The sequence below is a fragment of the Bos mutus genome, unplaced genomic scaffold, assembly GCF_027580195.1.
Source record: "Bos mutus isolate GX-2022 unplaced genomic scaffold, NWIPB_WYAK_1.1 CTG220, whole genome shotgun sequence".
NCBI classification, from domain to species: domain Eukaryota; kingdom Metazoa; phylum Chordata; class Mammalia; order Artiodactyla; family Bovidae; genus Bos; species Bos mutus.
The window spans coordinates 22,672-40,021 of NW_027219657.1; the positions used below are offsets into that span (position 1 = coordinate 22,672).

At 44.5% G+C, this 17,350-nt stretch overlaps 1 protein-coding gene across 1 annotated transcript in view; it reads right to left on the bottom strand.

Annotated features, from left to right (window-relative positions):
• Positions 1-17,036, bottom strand: part of TIMD4 (T cell immunoglobulin and mucin domain containing 4) — a 30,090-nt gene extending 13,054 nt beyond the window's left edge. The window contains exons 1-4 of the mRNA XM_005902617.3: positions 16,882-17,036; positions 12,086-12,427; positions 8,718-8,999; positions 6,844-6,930 (exon numbers count right to left, since the gene is read on the bottom strand). Of these exons, the coding sequence (XP_005902679.1) occupies positions 6,844-6,930; positions 8,718-8,999; positions 12,086-12,427; positions 16,882-16,939 (769 nt within the window). The 5' untranslated portion in view covers positions 16,940-17,036. The remainder of the gene's footprint in view (positions 1-6,843; positions 6,931-8,717; positions 9,000-12,085; positions 12,428-16,881) is intronic.
• Between the last annotated feature and the right edge of the window lie 314 nt (positions 17,037-17,350).

Sequence of the window (17,350 nt, forward strand, 5' to 3'; positions counted from 1 at the left end):
AAAGGATCCAAAGTCTGAATATTTCAGATTTGAAAGAAATTCAAAATTATCTCCTCTGGTTCCCTTGTTTTAATCAAGAGAAAAATTTAAATCTAGAGAGACAGTTTCACTCGTTCAGGATTTCACAGTGATGAGTAACAATGAAAGTGAGTGACCACAACCCATATTTTCTGGCCTCACTTGGCAGCACTAAGACAGATCTGGAATTTCAAAACACATTTTGAAAATAGAAAGAGTCATTTACTGAATTCATATGCTCTCTTTAAATTTGGGAGACCTCTGAATGATCAACAAGAGTACTATGAACTTCAATCAATCAACAGAGCATCACCTACGTGAATCTGGCATTCCTTACCTCCAAGGGCAAAATTGGGTAGGATCTACTTGATTTTGAAAGGAAACAGAGAGAAAATTTAGTATCAGTGCCCAAAGTGGTTCATAAAGGGGAGAAACGATGACTTCGCATTCCACACAGGTGAGGTAACAAAAGGACACCAGAGATTCTAGAACATCATTATTTAAGAGTCACCCAGTTCCAAACTGTGCCTCAAACTTCCATTGCCTCCAAGGATGTCCCAGCAACACAAACACCCTCATCCTTGGGAGAGCCCAGAGTCACCACCTCAGGCTCCTGCTTTCACGTGCTGGTATCTGCACGTCTCAGTGAAACAGACAAGACGTCATCCCTGGACTCCTCTCTGTAGGGCAATGCCTATCCCTGCTCTGCCCCCACCAGCTGATCAATAAATCTTCACTGCGGGCAAGGTGCACATTTCACAGAGAGCCCTCTCAATTATTAGCAACAGCAGTAATAAGTGGGTGCCAGGCACCAAGTGCTCACTTCACGCCCAGCTCAGTGTGTTTTCCACGATTGATCTCTGAGTGTTCTGTGCTAGGCACCAGGAGTGTCCTCATCTCACAGCGGGAGTCCTGTGGCCTCGAGATGTCAGACGACTGGCTCAACTGACAGCTAGGAAGGCAGAAAGCAACTTCAGAGCCAGGATTTTCCACCTGCAGAGCCCAAGCTCTTGTGCTCTGGGTTCTGTTGCCTTCGGAATATATAGCAAGAGCTCATACACACTTGCTCTGAAAAGATCAGTGCTGGAGGGTGACTGACCATGCTGTTTCATGGCACAGTGGGAAGTGGTCCAGTTGGAATTGAACCCTAGCCCTCTGCTGTCTAGATGGGTGCAGTTTCTGGAAAGAGATTCTAAAAATTATTATTGATATTGCTCCTGCTGCTGATACAATAAGGGAAGTAGTTGAAAATGCACAAAGCACTTTCACATTTATTTTCATACTTGGACTTCAAAATGAATCTATGAGGTAAGTAAACTTGGGCAGAATTATTGAAAGAGAAGGAAACTGAAGCCCAGAGAGGTCTCGTATTTTGCCCAAAGGTGCAAAGCTAGTGCCCAATGCTACTAAAGGTAGCACAATGGTGTCTGATTACAAATTCCACTTCATTCTCCTCTTCTGCTTCTGGGTATCACAGGAGTTAAGATTCCACAAGTGTGGGGAGGTTCTCCCCAAGGACCATTGGTACCTTTGTTCATTGACTTGTTCACAGTGGGAGAACGGATTCCTCACCTCTTCACAGAGCTCGCTGTGGTTTATCCACTGATCCCACCCTCCTGTGAAACCAGGGATGTCTCCAGTGCCTGACTTGGTATCCGAGGGACACTGTGGTCTGCAGTGATCACCCAGCTCACCTGGCTAACCATGGGTGAGGACCCTCTTAGAGCCAGGTCCAAGTTCTAGTTCCAGTGGCTGGTATGTAATTTCATTTTCACTCTCTGATTGCTTTACCACAGACATACCTCTCCAAATAAGACACGTCTTATTTGGTTGGCCTTTCTGAAGGCGAACTGTTACGTGCTAGAATTGCGCGATTCAATTCCAAGTTTATTAACGAAAGAAAAAAACATTTGTGTGGTTGGTAGAATGTAACACTATTGAGAAAAGCATCCTGAGAATCCACTTTTTGTCCTTTTTCCTTTATCCCCAGACTGCCGGCCTCCTAACTGATTCCAGCACACGAACAGCACTGGGCCTGAGAGATAAAACAAATCAGCTAATGCTTCGCAAAAGATGTTGCCTTTGAAATCAGCTGCATCCAATTTCTTCCCTCTTGACACCGGCATTTGTGAGTGAAAATGAGCTTTGCTTCATCCCCTGTCTTCGTTTCTTCCTTCTGCTGAACTTGCTGCCAATTCCTCCCACAAGTCCTTTATGCCCTTGATAAACTGAGGGCCCATACAGTGTCAAGTTCTGACAGGGCTCAATTTTGGCTTCAAGGAAATAGTGCAGCGAAGGCGGGACAGCTCTGATTCAGGAGCCAGAAGAGAGTCCTATGTGTGACCTACTTCGTCTTCTATTTGATCTTTTTGTGCCTCTGTGCCTGTTTCCTTCCATGCAGGATAAAGAGTCTACCACACTGGCAGTTCCTGTATGCCCTCTGGGGCCAGGGCTGGGCTTCAGGTCCTTGGACCTGCCCCTAGGCCCTTAGAGGTCCTCATTCTGCGCATCTTTTGTTGTTCTGGCTTGCTTTGTCTTTAATGGGAGCATAAGTGCTTTACAGTGTTGTGTTGGTTTCTGCCTTACAGCAATGTGAGCCAGTCACATTATATATATATGTATCTCCTCCCTTCTGAGCCTCTCTCCCCCTTTCCATCCCCCACCTCTAGGCCATCACAGAGCACCGGGCTGGGCTCCCTGTTATATAGCAGCTTCCCACTAGTTATGTATTTTACACATGGTAGTGTGTATATATATATGTCAGTGCTACTTCCTCAATTCATCCCACCCTCTCGGACCCCACTGTGTCTGCAAGTCCAGTCTCTATGTCTGTGTCTCTATTCCTGCCCTGCAAATAGGTTCATCAGTACTATTTTTCTAGATTCCACATGTATGTGTTAGTATACAATATTTGTTTTTCTGACTTACTTTGCTCTGCAAGTCTTAGACAGAGTAGGGCCATCTATATTTTGAATAGGTTCCCTGTGGTTCCAGCCCATGGCCTGGCCTGGTATAGATGGGCTGGATGAGCCCAAAGTTCAAGATTTCCCAGTCTTTTCTACCTCCCTGGGAGGTCAATGTGAGATCTGATTGTGCTTCCCCTTTCATTTATACCAACCTGACTCCCTTGTCTCCCATCTCCACATCAAGACACAAACCTTGCCTCTCCCATTTTTGATTGTCCCTCTATCTCCTATACCAGGACAAGCCTTCTCTCTCACCCTGCCTCCTCTCTAAATATTCACCCTCCAACTCCTTGAAAGAACATCTAATATTTCTTCTCTGACAATTGCTCAGCATTGGACTTTAGGGTGTCCACCCACAAGCTTACCCTGTTTCCTTCATGGTCACTGTCTAAACACCTCATCCTACTAACCAGCATTTAGAATCCCCTCATATTTACCTACACACTCCATAACCTTTGTCTCCTGGACTCCTTTCTACCTTTGCTGGCTCTCTCTGCATCCTCAGCTGGCTTTTCTGCCTTCACTACATCCTCTCTCATGGTACTTGTTCCTGTAAGGAGGTGGGGTGTCTGCCTTCATCCTTCCATTCCTGTAGTGCATTTAGACAATGCCAAAGGATCTCCAGGTATCCCCTCTGCCAATGAGACAACAGATGAAGGGTTTAAGAGCTTAGTTTCAACAGCCAGGAGACCTGGAGTTCAAACTCTGGCAAATGTCTCAAGCTCTCCATACCTCAATTTCTTCTCCTTTATAACGAATGTAACAGTACAATCTTCCTCACATATCTGAACAATGCCTGACTATGAGATAATGCACTGATGGCATCAAGCCCAGCCTTCTCCTAAAAGCACTCAGTAACTGTCATTTGTTATCAATGACTTCCAAAATTATATCGACAATCCTGAACTCTCCCCTGTGAGATGGAATGTATGAAAGTTTTGGTATAGTGGCAAGTTCCTATTCAGCACTTACACTGTATCATCACAGTAATGATATTTGACCAGAGGGAGGTGCCAGTCATCAGACACCAATCCCCACCGAGGCATCTGTAGGTTGCCCAGCCCCACATTTCCAACTTCCTGTTAGACATCTCTCAGGGACACTTCAAACTCAAGATCACCGAAACAATTTTCACTCTTCCTCCTGGGGTTCCTTTACCAGTGAGCCCATCACATCAGCTAATCTCCCAAGTACAGAGAGTCAATCATCCTTCCTTCTTACTCTACCCACCAAGTCCTCTCAATTCCAACCCTAAATGGCTCTGACTGTCCCTTCTCTGCTGTTACTGCTGCCATCATTCTAGTCGAGACACTCCTTCCTGTCTGAATAACAGCAGGAGCCTCCTGGGGAGCCTCTCTGCCTCCAGGTTTACTCCTCTCCTGTACATCTAAAACTTTTTACAGACCGAGTTTTCCCAAAACAGAGCTGAAAATGCCATTCTCTACTCCAAACACATGAATTGGTTCCTTGGAACCCTGGAATAAAATCTGAATTCTTCAGCCCATTAATCAGTCCTTTAAGAACCTAGGCCACTCCTAGCTTCCAGTTTCCACTAGACTAAACTAGACTCTTAAATAATCAGAGATTCCATGCTCCTATAAGTCCTCCTATCTCTGCTCAGGCTGTTCTCCCTGCCTGTTCACTTTGCTCAATGAAATGTTCTCATCCATGAAGAACCAATTCAAGGATTTTTGAGAGAAATCATGCTGGCCCTCCTTTCCCAGTTAGAATCCTTCTCTCCCCTCTTTGGGTCCCCAGGGCACCTCCTCATACTTCTACCCCAAAACAAAGCCCACTGGATAGTGGTTTGCTCCACATAAGCTTGTCTCTCCCACTCCTTTAAGGACAGAGGTCAAGACTTCATCATTTTGATATGTTCTAGGCAGAGAAGTTCTAGGCAGAGAAGTCGGAGCAGGCAATGGCACCCTACTCCAGTACTCTTGCCTGGAAAATCCCATGGGTGGAGGAGCCTGGTAGGCTGCAGTCCATGGGATCGTGAAGAGTTGGACATGACTCAGGGACTTCACTTTCACTTTTCACTTTGATGCATTGGAGAAGGAAATGGCAACCCACTCCAGTGTTCTTGCCTGGAGAATCCCAGGGACAGGGGAGCCTGTTGGGCTGCCGTCCATCTGGTCACAGAGTCGGACACAACTGAAGCGACTTAGCAGCAGCAGCAGCAGGCAGAGAAGTAACCTGGTAAGCCATGTTTAATGAATGACAGATTTGAAAGGCCTTTACCAAGTATCATGCTGCTGCTGCTGCTAAGTCACTTCAGTCGTGTCCAACTCTGTGTGACCCCAGAGACGGCAGCCCACTAGGCTCCCCCGTCCCTGGGATTCTCCAGGCAAGAACACTGGAGTGGGTTGCCATTTCCTTCTCCAATGCATCAAAGTGAAAAGTGAAAGTGAAGTCGCTCAGTCGTGTCTGACTCTTAGCAACCCCATGGACTGCAGCCTACCAGGCTCCTCTGTCCATGGGATTTTCCAGGCAAGAGTACTGGAGTGGGGTGCCATTGCCTTCTCCAAAGTATCATGCTATATATTTCTATATATCCAAATGAAGTGCCAAGATAAAGATATAAAATCTCATCTCCAACCACTTTTCCCTCTGAGAATCCTTTGATTTGCTGGAAAAGCCAGCTTGTTCTGGACTGTGAAGCTTGAGTTGGTTTATTAAACAAAGAGATACAGTAAGAGAACAAATGCTCGTAAAAGTCCCTCATCCTCACACCCCCACCATCCAACCCTGGGACCAAGAAATAGCTACTATAAAAATCTCAAAGAAAGGAAAATGTGATGATTACCAGAGGAGGGTGTAATTTTTTCCCCAGTTTTCCTGGGTTCACAGAGAAGTCCTCATGCATATTTGGGTGCTTGAAATTTGAAATGATTTTACTGCTTAGACTTTATGCTGTTCATGAGCATAATGATTCACCTTAGGGCTAAGAAAAAGTGAATCAGTGGTAAAGAATCCTCCTGTTACCTACTAAGATAACAGCCACCTTTTGCATGCTTACTAGCTAGCCAGACACTCATCTAAATTTTTATATGCATGAAGTTATACAACGAAGGCCAGAGACCCCCAGGAAAAAGTAGTGCAGCTGATAATCAAGCCCAAGCAGTCCCTTCTAGCACCTCCAAGGCTGTGGATTAATTTCCGGATATTCTCTGCCCTTGCTGCTGTTGCTGTGGCTATTAGTCTCTAAACTGTGTCTGACTCTTTGCGACCTCATGGACTATAGCCCACCAGGCTTCTCTGTCTGTGGGATTTCCAGACAAGAATATTGAAGTGGGTTGCCATTTCCTTCTCCAGGGGAATCTTCTTGACCCAGGAATCGAACCCACATCTCCTGCTTGGCAGGTGGATTCTTTACCACTGAGACACCCAAGGAGCCCTTTTTCTGTCCCTGGGCCCTAATATTAATAAATACCTAAAGGAGTCAGGCAGGAGGAAGAAAGGACAAATGAACAAAAGAATACTCCTTCCACTATACAGAGCCACGGGGTCAAGTGAGTAAACCCTCTGCGGCTTCAAGGAAGAAGATGAGTGTGTTTGGAAATAGGATGAGATAGCAGAGCTCCACCCAGCCTAGAGTGGACAAGCAAGTATTCTAGAGATGATCTACCATGAAGTACTGAACCAATGAATCAAGGTCAATGGTATCCCTTATTCTCTAAAATCCACAGGAAGGAACAAGCCACAAATGCAGTCTTGACACCAGTGTGTCCTAGGAGGGCTTCATGGCTCACAGGACCCAAAAGTCGTCTCTAGTCATCGGACTCCATGACACTCTGTTCAGTGTTTCCCCTCAACCTAAGGGGCAAGGGAAGAAGAAGAGAGAACCAAACACACGTACTCTTGGATGTGAGTAAGGCAGTGCTGCGGTGAGAAGTCTCCTCAACACTTCTCTGAGAGGTCCTAGGGAGCAGGGCAGGCTCTAATTCTGGAAGAGAAAAAAAAGTTTGATAAAAGACAGCTAAAAGTTGGTGCTTGTGCCAAGCAATTTTTACAGTTGTCTTTGTAGTTTTCTACGTTTATTTTAGGCAAGTACAAACACAACTATAAAAATGATCCTGATCCCTGTGTATATTTTGAGGCTTTCCTGCTGGCTCAGATGGCAAAGAATCTGCCTACAATGCCAGAGACCTGGGTCAGAAATATCCCCTAGAGAAGGGACATATTGGCTACCCACTCCAGTATTCTTACCTGGACAATTCCATAGACAGAGAAGCCTGGTGGACTACAGTCTATGGGGCTGCAAAGAGTCAAACATGACGGAGCGACTAACACATATATATTTCAAGTTTTTTTTTTCAAGGATTGTAAGTAATTTTTAGAATCTAAGGGAACTGTAAATGTATTTGAAGATGATTATTTTAAGGACTAAAGGAATAAAACATACAAATTTGCTTAGGGTTCATGAACCTTAGGTCGGTACTCACAGTGTAATGGAATTAGCCAATTCATTACTGTAAAGTTGTTTAAATTAATCCAGGCCTTATTGAGGCATTTGAAATGCCTAAGCCTTCGAGATATCTCATGATTGTTTTCTAATATCTTTACCTCAGAATTAGAGTTTGAAACATGGTGAAAGCTTTGACAAGGGCCCATAATTAATGGAGCTAGTAACTCAGTAAGAATTCCAAGGTGTTGGATCAATAAGGATTCAGGAGGGAGGGTGGGAGGGAGGAAGAGAAAGGGAGAAAGAGGGGAGGAGAGGACAGAAGAGAGAAAGGAAGGAAGGAAGGAAGGAAGTTCACCATCAAGGAATATTTTAAGGCATCTGGAGGTCTTTCCTCTAATGCCTAAGTAGACAGTTGAGCCCTGGCAGGATGGAACTGGTCTTTGACCCAGGGTGACATTTCCTGGTTCTTTACTAAGTATCTGTACTCCTAGAAGGTCAAGTTGAGAACTAAAAATGATGATTTTTCAAAAACACAAAGGAAAAAAATAGGAACAAAAAAGGAAACCATAAAACAATGAAAAGGAACAATTTAATGAAACTACACCCCCACACACACACACACATGCACACACAGAGTTATGGGATGAATTCTGACCTCTGCCTCACTCCCACCCCTGCTTGTAAATTCATATTTAAAGCCCTAATTTCCAGTAACTCAGAACATGACTATATTTGGAGATAGAGCCTTTAAACAAGTAGAAGTGATACTATGTGGACAGCCCTACTCAAATATGACTGATGTTCTCACATAAAGAGGAGATCAGGACACAGATACACAAAGGAGAAAGAGGATGTGAGTACCAAGCAAGAAGACAGCCATCAGGGAGAAAGACCTCGGGAGAAACCAACCCTGCTGACCCCTTAGTCTCAGACTTCTAGCCTCCAGAATTGTGAGAAATAAACTTTTGTTGTTTAAAATGCCCAGTCTGTGGTGCCCAGCCCTGACAAACTCACACACACACACACACACATGCACACGCACACATATGTACACACACACACACGCACACACACATGCACGTGCACACACATATGTACACACACACGCACACACGCGCACACACACACATGCACACACACGCGCGCACACACATGCACACGCACACGCACACACACACGCGCGCGCACGCACACACACACACACATACTCACAGACTCTAGAGCAAGTTGCTGAGCTGCCCCATTCAGTAGGAGAACCCTTTGCCAAGGGACCCAAGGTACACCTGAGCAGCAGAAGGGAAAGAATGGCCAGGTGAGCCAAGTACCTGCCGTGAGGGTGGGCCCCTCAGTGGAAGGCTCAAGGGTCAGCAGTATCGTGTCTTCCTCCAGAAGGGAGCTCAGTGTTGTCAGAGGGCACACGGAGGCCGTGGTTGTGAGTGCAGCTGTAGTTCTCATCTGAAGTGGTGGTGTGGATGTGAGGTCAGAGGTGGTCACGACTGTTGTTGGAAGCACGGCTGTGGCTGTTGTCATGGCAGTGGTGGTGGCGACAGTGGTGGTGGTGGTTGTGGTTGGGCGGCGGGTGGTTGTCGAGGGCGTAGTTGTGGGGGCTGTAACCAATACACGATATGTCTGGTACCAAGTGGAGACGGAGGAAGAGGGAAACGCCACAGGTGTTGCTGGCATCCATCCCTTTGTCTGTGTTTCTATAGCCTCACCTGGTCCATGAGCCTGGACCATCAAAATGCCTAGGAAAACTGGGATTCTAAACTCTACGCTTGGCCTTTCCAACCTATTTTTTACACCCTAGCTAGAGTAATCTTTGACAATGACAAACCAAATTATGTCAGTCTCCAACTTAAAACTTTGTTTTAACTGGGTTCTCCTTGCCCTTCTGGTGAAGATCCAATCCCTAACCCCACCCACAGGGCCCCACTTGGTCTGGATCTTTCTTTCCAACCCCATGCCTCCACTCTATTCTCACATTCCCTTGCCCACAGGCCTTTCTTCGGTTCTTAAACTATATTACTGACCTTCCCTCTGGAGGAACTTTGTACTGACTGCTTCCTAGTCCCTCTCTTCCTTAGACTGACTCTTCTTTAAAGCTCATGTCTCAGCTAAAAGGTCACTTCTGCAAAGAGGTCATCCGCAGTCTACAATAACAATGTTTTTTGCACACTCGTACTTGACCACATCTGGTCCCATCACTTCATGGGAAATAGATAGGGAAACAGTATCAGACTTTATTTTTGGGGGCTCCAAAATCACTGCAGATGGTGACTGCAGCCATGAAATTAAAAGACGCTTACTCCTTGGAAGAAAAGTTATGACCAACCTAGATATCATATTGAAAAGCAGAGACATTACTTTGCCAACAAAGGTTAGTCTAGTCAAGGCTATGGTTTTTCCAGTGGTCGTGTATGGATGTGAGAGTTGGACTGTGAAGAAAGATGAATGCTGAAGAATTGATGCTTTTGAACTGTGGTGTTGGAGAAGACTCTTGAGAGTCCCTTGGACTGCAAGGAGATGCAACCAGTCCATTCTGAAGGAGATCAGCCCTGGGATTTCTTTGGAGGGAATGATGCTGAAGCTGAAACTCCAGTACTTTGGCCACCTCATGAGAAGAGTTGACTCATTGGAAAAGACTCTGATGCTGGGAGGGATTGGGGGCAGGAGGAGAAGGGGACGACAGAGGATGAGATGGCTGGATGGCATCACCAACTCAATGGACGTGAGTCTGAGTGAACTCTGGGAGTTGGTGATGGACAGGGAGGCCTGGCATGCTAAGATTCACGGGGTTGCAAAGAGTCAGACACGACTGAGCAACTGAACTGAACTGACTGACTTGACCACAGACTTTGTAGCATTTCCTAAAGACACATTTATTTGTTGATTGTTATATAATGTCTGCTTCTCCTAGTACATTGTAATCTCCACAAGAGAAAAGTTGGAATTTATGTTGTTCTCTTCTACAAATCTAATACCTATCACGGTATTAGTAGATATTCCTAGTAGATCTACAGTAGATCTACCTAGTAGATGTTGCAAAAATGTGGCATAAATGATTGCATCAAAAGGAAACCCAAGCATAACATTTCAGTCAAGCAAGGTGAATAAGCTCTAGAAATTTGCTGCACACATTGTACCCACGTTAACAATTGTTTATGGTACACTTGAAAATCTGTGAAGGGAGCAGACCTTATTCTAGGTGTTCTTTCCACAATAAAACTCAAGATCTAAAACAAATGATTTCAGAGTGTAAAGATTGATTCATGCCAAAACTGCTCACCTGCTAAACATCTGAATTTGGGTTCATTAGCAACAGATATTCTACACATACCACCCTTTCTTAAATATGCCAAATTTCCATTAACTCTAATGGACCAGAAAGACATCATTAGTTTCAAGTGAGCTGAGAAATGATGTCATAGAGTATTGAGGTCAACCAGTATTTTATAAAATAATATTAATAGCTGGTTATATCAGGTTTGAAAAGCAAAGACTTGGATTGGCATCATTTATCTTCAACAAATACAAATAATACCTTCTATCTCACAAAGTTGCTTTGGGAGAAAAATACACTAATGCTTATCAAATTTCTCTAACTAGAAGCATCCACATCAGTTCTTCTCAAATTTTAGAGCCCATGAGAGTCACCTGAGAAGCTTCTTATGCATATGGCTAGTGAGACCTTGCCTTCTGAGATGCCAGTCCAATTAAGAACAGAGCCCAAGAATCCTTGGTCTTTGGTGCAGGCTGAGCACAGAGCTGCCTTTGAGAGGCTCCATTCCAGACTAGCAGGAATGGTGATTATTGTTTATGTAATTGAACCATAGACCCTGCATGCATGCATGCAGCTCAAATCTTTAGGAGTTTTGCCATATTTCAAATTTCATCAAAAGCAGCTGATAGTAGCAGAAGGAAAAACCAGCTGAAAACTGCTATTTATGATTGTCTCCAAATCTCCTGCCCTTTCCCCTCACTGGAAGTAGCCCACCGTTGGTTTATGGATGAAGCTAATGCATAAACACAGTATTCTTGCCTGGAAAATTCCATGGATGGAGGAGCCTGGTAGGCTGCAGTCCATGGGGTCACTGGGAGTTGGACACAAATGAGCAACTTCACTTTCACTTTTCACTCTCATGCATTGGAGAAGGAAATGGCAACCCACTCCAGTGTTCTTGCCTGGAGAATCCCAGGGACGGGGGAGCCTGGTGGGCTGCCGTCTATGGGGTTGCACAGAGTCGGACACGACTGAAGCAACTTAGCAGCAACAGCAATGCATGAACAAAACACTGTATTTTGTTCACTCAGTGTTTGTAAAAGTTTTGTGATCTTTGCCAACATGCAAAAATCAATACAGTTCACATAAAAACTGGCAGCTCTGAAAGCCCTGGGCCCAAATTTCTTCAGTTCCCTAGGCAAGAAGCAGCTGCCCTCTTCATATTGACCTTGAATTTCACTGGTTCTTTTCCCCACGCCCTACTCCTCACCCTCTACCCTTTCATTCATTTCTGTGGGTTCCTCAGCTCCCACAGGCAATTGCTCCAGACTGTGGCTCCTGTAGACACAAACACATCTCAGGTTTAATCTGTCCACTCACCGCTTAAGCAGCTTAGTCTCTCTGCCACCACCCTCTGACTCCATGACCCAACACGAACTTCTCCACCCACAGACACAACCTCTGTGTGCTCACCTCTCCTCAGATCCAGGCGGATGTTCCTCTTCACATCATTGAACCAGCCAGGCACCTCTATGCGACAGCAGTACACATTCTGGTCACCTTCATTGGTGTCCATGATGGTCAAGGAGACATCCCCTCTCTGGATAATCCCCCGAAGTTGGTATTTTGGCGACTTGCTTGAGACCACCTTTGTCCCATCGGTGTAGAGAAGCTCGTCATCGCATTTGGACTTGGGACACTGGCCTCTGCCCCAGCACATGCTATTACTATGCGGAGACCAGGATGAGTATGTACACGGCAAAGTCACTGGCTGACCCAAAAATGCTCTCACGACAGTCTGTGATGCTGCCGGAGCTGTGAGGAAAGATGAGAAAATTAAGTTGTGAGGTATTGAAATCTCTCAAATATGCTCCACAGGGATCATGCATGCAGATGCTTCCAGGAAGATGAAGAAGGTTGTATTGTATGTTTCTTTAGCCCAAATTCTGGCCTGTCCTTTGCTGCCACTAAGCTCCTAACTTCACATTCTGCTATCCATAAAGTGGGAGCAGCTGACTACATGAGTCTGAACCCATTTCTGCTGCAGATTTGCTGATTAATTTGCTAATTTGCAGATTTGCTGACCTTGAGTACCATTCAATAAAATAAATTCTCCAGTGGAAAATTCTGACCCTTCAATCTAACTGCTGCTGCTGCTAAGTCGCTTCAGTCGTGTCCAACTCTGTTCGACCCCATAGATGGCAGCCCACCAGGCTCCTCTGTCCCTGGGATTCTCCAGGCAACACTGGAGTGGGTTGCCATTTCCTTCTCCGATGCATGAAAGTGAAAAGTGAAAGTAAAGTCAATCTAACAGTACTCTCATATAAACAGGTGTAAGTAGCATTCTACCCAGTGTATGTCAATAGGCAGTGATCATGTACTACTGACATGAATGCCTCAAATGGGTCTCCCGCTGTCTTTGACCCCAGAGTGTACTATGGCAGGGAGACAGGCTGTTGTTGTTTGGTCACTAAGTTGTGTTTAACTCTTTGTGACCCCATGGACTGCAGCATGCCAGGCTTCCTTGTCTTTCACTATCTCCTAGAGTTTGCTCAGAAATTAATTGCTCTAGACCATGTGTTTGTTGTTAGAGAATATGAAATAAGGTGGAAGTTTGTGGATTTTTTTTTAAAGTTAGAACTGGAGAGGAATCATAGGAATTCTTTAGAATGGCAAATGTGACTTAAAGGTGCTAGAAGATTATGTTGATCATGTTAGCTATATGCAATGGAATATATTACCATTTTAGAAATGCAATATCTGTGTTTCCCAATTTCAACTGATCATCAGCATGGCCTGCGGAGCTTGTTAAAAATACTTGTTATCTTGCCCAACCTGAGTCAGAATCTCAAGACTGAGGCCCGTGGTAATGTACAACCAAGGTCAAGGTCAAATGACAACCAAGGTCACTGAACACTCACTCTGTGCCTTTTCTAAGATAACTTCCATCTATGAGAATCTACGAAACTTTTCCACTGCTGCAAATATTAAGCCCTTTGGTTTAATTGATCATCAGTGATTGTTCTCAATCAAACCAAGCTATTGAAGGGACAGCCAGGCAGGCCATAGCTCCAGATCGTCAGGATGACATCCTGCTCCTTCTTGGGTACCTTGATCTCTGCTCATTATTTTCTTCAAGGTGCCCTCCTGTAAGACTCTCCATTCACTAACTCTGTTAACCCCAACGGCTGAATTGTGTAAGACGTGGCCAGCAGCACTGTGTTCCTCCCTGGCACAGCAGTCAGCAACTTCCAGCTATCCTTATCTGAGAGAAGATGAGCATGAGTCCTAACAGTGGCCCAGGTAGAAAGCCAAAGAATGTGCATGCTGGGTTTTCCAAAGTTTGCTCTCAGGATGAAAGGTCATTGTAAATTCAGACCTGCCTGGGACCTTCTCTGAACCTGTCGTCTCTTTACCTCGCCACAGTAGATATTCCACACATTGTAAATGCTGTAGAAGCCCATTTTGCCCCACCCCATGAAGCCAGGGGGTGGGGGGTGGGGGGCGGGGCGGGGAATAATTGTCATCATCCTCAACTGTCATAGCAGTGCAGAACATGTGCACCAAAGACCAATAATTTCTAAAATATGAGCTTGTTCTCAGAACTAGTTGGTAAATTAATTTTTAAAATATGTGACAGAATTATTTCCACTGGAGATTCAACAGCTTGTTTTCCCAACTATCACAGTACAGAAGGAGGCACCCCATATTCACTAAGGAAAGCCTTTTCCAGATAGAAACAAACTGGCAAAAGACAAAACAGGCAATTCATAGACAGATGAGGAAATATGAGTGGCCAGTAAATTTCCCCTATCAGACTGGCAAAAATTTAGAACACTGATAATATCAAGTGTTGCCCAGTCAGGGATCAAGCAAATGACTGGAGTAACCTGGAGTGAAATGGGATGTGAATTGGTACAGCCACACTCTGGGGCAATTTTGCAGTTTTGGTTAACACTCAAATGGAACTAAGCCTGAAAAATTTCATGGTGTGTTTTCTGCTGCAGAAAAGCACACATGCACAAGGAAGGCAATTTGAAAATGTTTACTGCCAGGTCATATGTGTGCGACGGAACGAACATGTGTACGTGGGTAGCGGCTAACCTATGGCGCCATCCTTCCATTGAGCCACACGTACAAGATTAATAGGATGAGACAGATTGATAACTAATGGTGTGAAAACTCCAAGGCTTATTAATGCACAAAAAGTGGACATTTCAAAATGACATTTAAAATATAAAACCATTGAAAAAAAATGTTTGCAGGATTTGCGGGCACAGACATATGAAAGTAAATGCATAGAAAAGTGGCTGACAGGACACACATCCAACTCACTGAGTCAGCATTGCCTTGATCGGAGACTGGGGTTGAGGGTAGTAGTGTCAAAGGGGATATTAGCTTTATAACAATTTAGTTGTTTCACCAAGGGTATTTCTGTATTACTTATTTGTCAAAAATTAATGTTAAAAAAAGGAAGCAGGCGTGGCAGAAAAACACCCATTATGCTTACAATGAAAACCTCATTCTGCCAGTTACTGCTTTTGTGTTCTCTGGAGGAAAGCCACAATAATCCTGACCTCATTATCTTCATGCGGCAAAGGGGAGAGATCGTGCTCACCTCAGAAATAGTTCTCAGGTCCACATGAGGTGGAGCATTAAAGGCCACATGAAACAAATAAGCTATTAAAACAAATCACCAAGCATATCAGAATGTAGAAATAGAAAAGAGACTGTTCTTTCCAGCTCCAAAATTACCCTGAAACAAAGAAATTAAATCAATTTCTCTTTTCAGCAATTACCCAGAATGGTGGGTACAATCTAGGTTCTGGCACCAGCTGGGTTCCTTCTCTAGCTGGTGGCCTTATCCAAGGTGTTTCCTCAATCTGGGGCTCAATTGTATCATTGACAGAGTGAAGGGTTTGATTTGGCATCTCTAAAGAGCGATTCAGCTCTGATCCTTAATGAGTCTGAGTAGTCAGTGTCTTCTAAAGGGTCATTTTAGAAAAGGCACAAATTGAAAAAACAAAAGAAATCATCCACCAGGCACTGTCTTCTTCAAGTAGGGTTGGAGAAGCTCACTCACTCAGTGTCCAGCCAGTAGCTGGAAAGGTGACCATAGCAACCATCACCAAATCCTCCACACTGCCAGCCCACGGGACAAGATAAGGCCAGGCAAAAACAGTGATAAAGAAAGCGACAGGAACTGCTTTCATTCCATTAACTCCCACACGTATCTGGAGAGAGAGGTGGTTAAATGAACAACTACTATAGGGTCAGGGTAATGAGTTCTTTAATGGGGAGATTTCAGGGAGGACAGGAACTCATAGCAGACTCACTGAAACCAGTTTGGAGGCTACCAGTGGTCAGAAAAAAGCCTGATTTAGGTGGAGACCTGAGAATGCATGGAGTTATAGAGGAAAATAATAAGCAAAGAGCAATAAGACAAAGGCTTGTTTTCTTGAAATACAGGTGTTTTCTCATGCAGCACATCTGAAAGACTCAAGTGCAGAAACTAGGAACTGTTTAAACTGCAAGGGACATTCAGATCAGATCAGATCAGATCAGTCGCTCAGTCGTGTCCGACTCTTTGCGACCCCATGAATCGCAGCACGCCAGGCCTCCCTGTCGCTAGATGTTGTCTAGTCCTAGAGTCATAGACTGTGGAAACTGGTCTTATCCAGGTCCCTCCTTTCTTACATGAAAGGGCCATAGTCTTCAGTGTCAAAGGATAATAACCAAGATGTGACTTCAACTCAGCCCACAGTATCCCGTCCTATAACTCAGGATGTGAGTGTCTGCACCAATCCACACCAAGTGTGTACATTTGCATCGTCCAAAAGCCGGAGATGATGTGTGGACAATGTAAATCTTATCTGGACACTTGACACCCCACAAAATAAACCAAGAAGCAAATAAAAAATCCTAAAAATAAAGATAAAATATGATTTATAATAATAGCTCTTAGCAGAACAAATCCCCCTGGCATTTACTGTGCTAGTAACGCCTGTAAAGGACATTTCTTTTCCCCATGTTATCCCATCCCTTATCTATATTTCTTCTTAAATTGCCATTTCTGGTATTAACATAAATACCCCCACCCTAAAACATCCAAAGCAATCTCAGGATAAACCCTGTGTCACAGAAAGGGAGAGAGACCTTCCAAGAAGAGAAGCTGAGTGGATGCAGGAATGCAATGGATTTCTGTTTTATAGATCAGCCATGGGAATCCATCACAGGGACTCCTGGATGGAAGGACTGAGAACACTTACTCAGACAAAGCCGCCCAAGTTCAATCACCAGCCAGAGAATCAGAGGCCCTTTGGACATTTTGGCTGTTTGCAGATGTCAGGAGTCTGTCTGTCTGTCCGAATTCCATTTCTTATACTCCAGTTAATGCTGACAGGGTGGGACCTTTAGGTTTCATTTCTCTTTTTGCCTCATAATCTTCCCTTTCTTTCTTCTGAATGGCCTCTCTCAATCTGGGATGTATGATGAAATGTGCTGAGTACATTTCTCCTGGCCATTAGTGTGTGTGCAGACACATGGAGTGATGGTGTGGACATGCATGGACTCCGTTGTCCACTTATACAGGCGGTTTCCTACATGTACATGAGCACCTATTTTATGTACATGCACACTCATAAACTGTGGGAACTTGGGAATTTGGCTCTGCTGCCATTCTGGTTTCTCCCTCTCCCAGAACCTTAGCCCCCTTGCCCTAATAATGGAGAAGTAAAA